At 39.6% G+C, this 8,655-nt stretch overlaps 1 protein-coding gene across 1 annotated transcript in view; it reads left to right on the forward strand.

Annotated features, from left to right (window-relative positions):
• The window catches only part of LOC108766262 (homeotic protein proboscipedia), a 25,482-nt gene extending 17,235 nt beyond the window's left edge, over positions 1-8,247 (forward strand). The window contains exons 2-3 of the mRNA XM_018515443.1: positions 5,853-5,995; positions 6,260-8,247. Coding sequence (XP_018370945.1) covers positions 5,853-5,995; positions 6,260-8,158 — 2,042 coding nt within the window. The 3' untranslated portion in view covers positions 8,159-8,247. The remainder of the gene's footprint in view (positions 1-5,852; positions 5,996-6,259) is intronic.
• The last annotated feature ends 408 nt before the right edge of the window (positions 8,248-8,655 follow it).

Raw genomic sequence — 8,655 nt, forward strand, 5'->3', positions numbered from 1 at the left:
TTGCCGTGTCTTCGGCAGCACCAAGCCAGAGTACGGCGACGGCGACGGCTCGCGATGTTGCCAACAACTTTTTTCGAACACGCAAATCTTCTCGTGCCGCTTTTATATCTTTTTCCTACCATCACCGTTCTTCCGTTCTTGTATTTCTATCCTTTTTCATGCTTCCTCTCCCCCTCTTTCCTTCTTCTTTTTGTCTACTCTACATGCCAGCTAGCTCGGCGACTCCTCTCTTTTTCCGTCATTACAACAAGATAACTATATAAAAAGTTATGCTAATATCTGAAGTGCTATTATGCTAGGCAAAAACCAAGTCAGAAAGATGTGGACATACAATGATACAATCATGAGTCAAAGCAAACAAAGACTTCGTGATAATAAATATTGTATGATAATATTGTTCTTTATTAAAATTAACGCTAAATTATAATTAAAAGAATGCAAAGTCAGTATTTTTCATTACTCTCCTTTAGGGTGCCTCTACATAATTCGCAAATCGCAAAACGTAGTTCGTACGAACGTAGTTCAAGAAACACAGACGAAAACCAACTGCATGCAATGAAAAAACAAATACAAATCTTTATTCTGCGTTTGTGTTTGCAAACTACGTTTTGCGATTTGCGAATTATGTAGAGGCACCTTTACTTTGGGAAAGAAATATGTAATATAATCTAAATATATATAGACCCTATTTCGCTGTTTCACATATGTTATACTAGCTCACATCAATATCTCGACTGTCACACTGGAAAATGAAAGCTTTAAATTCAAATATCAATGGCTCAAATTGATTGGTAATATCAATGTTCTAAATTGTCGCATAATGGTACATTGCTAGAATCAATTCCCCTGAACAACAACCCTATCAGCAAGTGAGGTAGCCACTTGAACGTAGCGATGGGGTTCCAGCCAAACTGGAACAGGAAGGTACGAAATATTTTGCGGCCGTGGTCGGTGGTCGGCCGCAGTTCTTGTTTTGCTCACTGTTAATTGATTATAGCTCGTATCCAACGCAGAGGCCGCAACCCCCGACAGCCCACCAAAACCAAAGCAGCCAAGAGCCCTTCCTGCCAGCCATTCCACTTGGACTCCCTTCATTCTGTTCCCGTGCGTTTAGTTTTGTTCGTTGGCCCTCACCCATGCCCGTCCTGCGTCTTGCTGTAAATCTGTAATGAGCCACGGTTTATGCCGATTCCACCTTCTAGTCTTCCCTCGCTTATCCGCCACAAATTACCCAATGGCGCATTAAATACCTCCTTTATTCTTACGTGATGAATAATTCTTCCATCGCTTCAAACAAGCGTAGAACATTACAATGTAAATTTTTTTTTGTATTAGTACTATTTCCAATGCCAGTTCGATATGAAGTACAAAATGGGAATTGAAAACTGATTTTTCAATTTGTAAATATTTATAAAATCCAAATTCAATAAAATGTAGAACTTTATAATACTTATATGCTATTTATACATAAACATTATTGACAAAAGAATTTTATTGAAGCAATACGTTCGATATAAATTTTAAATTAAACAAATTATTCTACTACCATAAAATTGTGAGACGATCCAAAATTAATATTACATTTAATAAGATGTTATATAACTACGGTATTTTAAAGCAGATCATTCCCTAGAATACAGATTTGCAATGTTCGGCGAGCTTAAAACGCTGGAAGGCATCCGAAACGATCAAAAAGTTATCGATCACGGTAACCTTCCACGCTGACCGTCGTCTACCTGTTTCGGACACGTCAAAGCACGGACATGGAGCCGGCTGTCTTCTCGTTTGTTTCAAATTCTCGTCACTCATTTTTCATACGTTTACACTGCCGACGCCGACGCCGTCGCGCCGCCGCAGGTTCCTCTCGATACTAAAAGAATGAGAGAAAGAGAAAAACAGCGAGAAGGAAGACGGAGGAAAGAATGGGGAAAGGTGGAGAAGAGTGAAAAGAGCGGAGAGGAAGAAGTTGAGAACGGAACGAAGAGGGGTAATCGTTCTCTTCTCCACGCTGTTCGAAATAGTGGTTCTTTCCGCCCTTTGTTCTTCCTCGCAAGTTTTCTTCCTGCAGACGCGGGAGGAAACAAAAGACAAATTACAGAGACGCCCGTCATGTGACCCTTCCCACCTGTCTATAAACGACCTGGTCCAGTCCAGAGAAAACGAGAACACACCGAAGGCGGACACAGGAGGAAAATCTGTGATCCGTACGACTTAGTCGCATGTGTAAACTACTTCTCGATTGAAGATCTACTTTTTCGTCTTGCCTTTAATGATCGTATTTCGCTAGAACACATTTCTTTATCGCTCGTTATCGTTCAATGAGAACGTCTACGAATTAATCGTAAGTGTAATGGAGTAATGCAAAAATTAAGGAAGAAGCGGAGGGCATGAGAATTTTACCAGCTGTTCGTAAATATTCGAGTGTAGTAAAGACGAAAAAATGAAAGAAACTCGAGCAAATGGAAAGCAAAATTGAACAATTGCATTATTCTCTACAGTTATTGTTCTTATGACAAAAAATTTCAAAAATAGTTTTTTTTTTAGTCAAAGCACACGAAGTAGCAATAAAAGCTATCAATATTGTTTATTTTATAAACAGCCTCAATACAACAGCCTTTTATTGCTATTTTACCGTGCTATTGTTTTTAAAGATAAATGTAAAAAAAACATTGTACTAAAAATATTATCCTATATAGAAATTATGTACCTTTGATATAAAAGTAATATCTATTATATTAAAAAATGATCACAATTGATATCTATAATTTAATTATCTTCAACTAAAACCTAACCTCAAATTTAAAAAATTGAAATATTGAAACTAGAAATATAGTAGGCGAGGACATAAAAAACAAAATAATAAACGGAACGTTGATAAAATGATATTGTTTCAGAAAGTTATTAAGCTTTGTTTCGTCAAAGCTTGCGTTGAGATTAACACATGCTTTTAAAAAAAGTGATAGAAAAACATGGCATAACTTGCGAAGTTATGTTTCATCAAAAGGTTACATTTTAGAGTGTAAACTCATACCAACTTCCTCTTACTGATGAGAACGCGCGAAGCGACGGTTGTCAGTTTTGTCACGGACATCAGCATCTGTTTTAACGACGATTGACGAACTATTACATAAATTACATTATAACAAACCTGTTATTTTAATATCATTTTTCACATTTTTCCTTTAACTTCTTTATTATTTCACTATTTTTTCATTAAAATAGAAAAATAGAACGTATTGTGTAAATTACAAAATAAAATTATGACTAAATCATAGAAAGAATGACTTATTAATTATTTATTATTAATTACAATTATTCTGTAATATTTAGTAATTGCTATTTTGCAGTACTCTATGATATTTAATTTTTTATCCTGCAATAATTTTTTACATTGTTAGAAAAAACATAGAATTAACTTTTAAATAATTAAGGACATTGATGTTCGAATTTGAGTAAAACCTACATTAACAAAGAACATAATAATTCTTGTGTAAAATATTTGTGGCTATAAATTTATTTTACATAGCTGTGTAGCAGTCTCAACCGGATGAACCCATAGACAAACCTAACAGCGTGATATACGAAAATACAGATTCTATTTTCGTACTCTATCTTTCTCACCTCGCACACGATCCTGTCAGGTCACGCTCTTCATTTTGACTATGCCTTGACAGTTCGTCATCCTCTACATCATCTCGCAAGAACAAGAAGCTTGCTAGCAATGTCGACATTTTCGTCCGGAAAAAGTCGTTGTCGTTACAAAGCAGTAACGCTTGTCACTAAATTAAATTAACAAAGAGTGGTGTGACATGGTACTGTTATTTTACTTACAAATATTAGCAACAATATTTGATTATTATCAACAAGATATCTAATACTCTATAAAATCTCTATGCACAAAAAATACTGTATAATCTAAAGACTTATTTGTGTCTATTAATACTTAAATATAAGTATATAAGATACAAATAATTTTTTTGTAATAATTTAAAATATTATAAAAATACTTATACAAGCTCTCTAAAAGGATATTCTACCTCTTGTTATATCATATATATATTTTTATTTAGTAAACGGTTTAATTTATTATATCAGGTAGTTATTTGCCATCCAAATATTGCTCCGCATTCATCCCCGGATTGAATTAAACTCCTGAAACGATTGAACAGATACAGGGCGTGGAGTGGAGTTTGATCGACAGTTTCGTCCAACCAATCGCAAGACCGAAATGCTGATGAGGCCCACGTCAATCATGCGATACTTTCATCTCGCCACCATCGCCCTCACCCTATGGAAACTCCACGTGCAGGATTTGCTAGGTTCAAAGCTTACTACATCTTCAGTCTACACCTTTCTCCCTCATCCCTGTGAGTGTCTTTTCTCTTTTCCATTCTTCCTCTCCCTTTCTGACCGTCTCTATCACGTACCCTCTCCGATCTTCTCCAATCGCTATACTTTCCTCTTTTTACCTTTCGTTTTCTCCACGTCTCTTTCCTTCTATCTCGTTCGATTATTCTCTTTCTCTTTCTTCTTTCACCCCTGACGACTCATCCTACTGTCGAACCACCCCTCAGCCACCCTACATCCGCTCGCACGCTATGGGGTAGTTTAGCATCTCGGCCCTACGAAACGAACCACCCTCTCCCTCGCTGCCCCCTTTGCTCCAAACTGCGTCACGCCGTATCGGTTTTTTCTTCTCTCATGATACGGCGACGCGTAAAAAAGTGTAACACCCCTGATTCTTGATAAAAAAAAGTATCTTGACATCCAGGTGGTCAGTATCACCGATAGAATAAAATATTAGCATAAAATATTTTTTTCGTATTGTTGATGTCCGCCCAATGTGTTTCTTATGCTCTTAAATGATAGAGAGAAAATCCAAAATAGTCAGAAAGTAATATTGTTGTATTGGAAAAAGTTTTTCTAAACGTATTCAAAATATACACAAAATATATTGCTCCTAGAGAATTTGCCAAGACACGTCTTGTTAAACAACGCAAGCTTGGCGAGAGCCATCAAGTTTGATTGAAATATTACTCCTCGGGGCATGCAGCGAATTCTGTAATTACGATAGGCGGCTATTAATAATTGTTTACAGTTGGGTGGAAATTACTCTTACGCCACATGCCTCAACAAAGTACCGTGAGATACTTGGTCGCTACTTTCTAGACCAAATCTGCTCGAATAAACCGTGATATGCTTCCTTATACCATCCCTTCGTCTCCTCCCTCTCATGTTTTCACGTCCTCTCGATCCTGTGTGGCATTCCACTTGTTATCGCGGAACAAGTTTCTTATCCGATAACAATTAGGAGGTGTTTCACATCGACACGGAATAGTGCTGGTGGGAAACTTACCCAAAAGTTTCTAAGGAGCCCAGTAACTCGCCGGAACAACACCAGAATGGTCCTTTTCGCCACGCGGGAATCTTCGCTTATGCATTGTTAAGGATGTCGTGTCGTCATCCCTTCCTCCTTTCTCCCTATCTCTCTCTTCCTCTCTATAGTCTAGGTTGCTTAAATGATCATTAATTAGGATACCATTTACTTCCTATAACAGACAAAAAGAGAGCATCGCTGCGATAAAGACAAAGCGAGTATCGGAGCGCGAAAACTTCATCGTGCTGCAAGAAATAAAATCGAAAATTAAAATGAATGATTTGCATAACGAGTTTCTTGATAAAATCTTTATGATATTTGTAAAATATCTAAATACATGATATCTTACCCTCAATGTAAGAATAAATTATCATAGATATAACTGAATCGATCTTATATTAAAGAAAATCCATGTTATGATATTTCGAATTTATTATTATTTGTAAAAATTGAAAAGAGGATTCTTGTTTTACAGAGAACGGTCTACCAAGAAGATTACGAACAGCTTATACAAATACGCAACTTCTTGAGCTAGAAAAAGAGTTTCATTTCAATAAATATCTTTGTCGACCGCGGAGGATAGAGATCGCAGCTTCATTGGATCTTACGGAAAGACAGGTAATAACTTTAATTAAGTATAATAATACTCTCTCTCTTCTCTCTCTCTCTCTCTATATATATATATATATATATATAAATCATTACATCATTTTTAATACGTTACAATTATTTTAAAATATTTTTATGTTGGCTTTATTAAAAGTGTTATAAAAAATATTTTTCTTTTATTTTTTTGCACGGTTGTTGATGCATTATAGCCATCGTCTATATTTAATAATTAAAACGTAAATCATTATATAAATATCGCTATCTTCCTCTCAGGTAAAAGTTTGGTTTCAAAATCGACGAATGAAACACAAGCGGCAAACACTTAGCAAGGAAGACGGAGACGAGAAGGATGGTTCCACTTCGGACGGCATGGAAAAGCCTAAGAGTGATAAAATGTTATCAGTTGATAACGATGAAAAGAAGAGTTGTCATAACTGTGATATTTCGGGTGTGGGCGATGTCGGAAGCACTCTTACTGGCGACGTTACCGATTTAGGTTCTTCCGGTCGAAGAAACAGCAACAACAATAACACCCCTGGTGCGACTAACAACAATAACAACAACAACAACAGTAATCCAGGCTTTAACACGAATAGCAACGGTGCCAGCAGCGTCGGTAGTACTAACAGTGTGTCCAGCTCGTTCGAAAAGATGATAGTGGACGACGATTCGAGGTCGCAGGATGGAAGTGAAGTGACATCGCCGAGCGTGACGAAAAAATTGTCGGGTGAAGTGAGAGTGAAGGTTGAGAGTGGTCACAAAAGTCCGAACACAGCGAAGCAACAACAGATCTCAGTGAGCAAGAAATCGCCATCGGCCAGCACGAAGGACATGTGTTCGGTGAACAGCAACGGTGTGCTATTAGCTATGCCGGACTCGACGGTCAGTACGCCGGTACTACCGGGTCAGAATTCCACGAGGAGCCTAACGCCGTCCTCGACACCCGGTACTCCCGTTTCCGTCCAGCTTCAACAAGGCAGCCCCCTCGGTATCCAGCAAGCGGCTCACACAGCTTACATGCAGAGACCGCGAAGCTCACCGTCCTCCACGACGTCCTTGCCAGGCCCGATGTTACACGCCCCTACAAATCCGGGAACGATGTCGCCGCACGGTGGCCGAAACATCTCGAACAGCCAGCAAGCACATTTCCAACAACAAGGCGTATATCAGCCCACGCCGACCATTGATTATCGAAACGGTGTACCCGCCAATAGACAAAGTATACCCACGGCGTCGCAACAGACCCAGTCGCAAAATAGTTACTGCACCAGAGATTCGTATCAACAACCAAGAATCTCTTATCCAAGTGAGGTGAATTCTCTGTACGTTAGACAAAATCAAACGGTGGGCTCGAGAATAGCGCATCACGTGAGAACAACGGGCACGGCGTCGAGATCAATGTACGGCGCCAACATGCAGTTTCATCAGCAACAGTTGCAGTACGGTAGTACCGGAGAGTATAACGGATATCCTCAAGCTGGACCACCTTATCACGCTTATCACAGAGGTATGCAAGGTACCAATGCGTACAATTCCGGTCAAGGATACTCGACGACGCAGAACGAGCAGAGCACCGACGGCTATATGACGTCTGGAAATTACGGTTATTCAACCGGCAGCAATTATCATGGAACCGGCGAGAATCTAGCGACACACGGACACGCTGCTGTATCCGCGCAAACCGGACAGCATTATTTCAACGATATCCAACAACAGCAACAACACCCACAACAACATACCGCCGAGGGCTATGTCACTCATCAGCCGCCAATGCATCCAAGTTCCGGCGACTACCGACCCGGGAACAAGTGTCATCCGGGCGCGTATTACGAGCAGACCGCCGGTCAGCTGCACGTTCATCAGGGCGGTGAGGCTTCCAGCATCCCAAATAGTTACGTATCGTCGCCCGATCCGTTTCCGGCGCCTGGCATGACGACAACCGCGACGGCGATCGCAGCTGCTACCGCAGCAGTTATTACGCCACCCGGAAGCGCCGGCCAGGCTGACGGTAACAACGAATCCTATGGCAATTATGGGAATTTCTACGGCGAGCCGGTACACACCGCCGCGGCGCCGCCTCCATCCGCCGACAACAGCAATAGCTCGTCCGATTTCAACTTCCTCAGCAACTTGGCGAACGACTTCGCGCCCGAATATTACCAGCTCAGCTGAGTCCACGAGACCGAGAATCCTTGCCAGCTGGATTGGGGCGATGAGCAATGTCTACTCAACGCTTTATATTGAAGCTAACACATCTACGTGATTTGTATATACTTCAACATTCGTAATTTAATTCTGCGCGTAAATGGAAATAGTGTAAAAATAAAATGGGGACTAAAAATACTATTAACGGTGCGTGTGTCTATATAAATAAATCTATATAAATAAATCTACCATCCGACCTAAGTTGTCGAATATCCTCTAGTTTGAAGTGACTGTTCCCGTGAGTTGTGTCGAAATTACTTTCAAGACTGGCTGCATTCAATCAAGACACTTGGATTGATTTACGAAATGGTTGTACATAATAAAACCTGAAATATTTAAATTGACTTCAATAACTACAAGCATATCTGAAGTAATAATCCGGATTACCAGAAAAATTGTTGACTGTTTTAGAATGCAAGCATAGCCAATCAGTCGATATCATTATGCATCCGAGTGTAATATCA

The sequence above is a fragment of the Trachymyrmex cornetzi genome, unplaced genomic scaffold (genome assembly GCF_001594075.2).
Source record: "Trachymyrmex cornetzi isolate Tcor2-1 unplaced genomic scaffold, Tcor1.1 scaffold579, whole genome shotgun sequence".
Classification (NCBI taxonomy): Eukaryota; Metazoa; Arthropoda; class Insecta; order Hymenoptera; family Formicidae; genus Trachymyrmex; species Trachymyrmex cornetzi.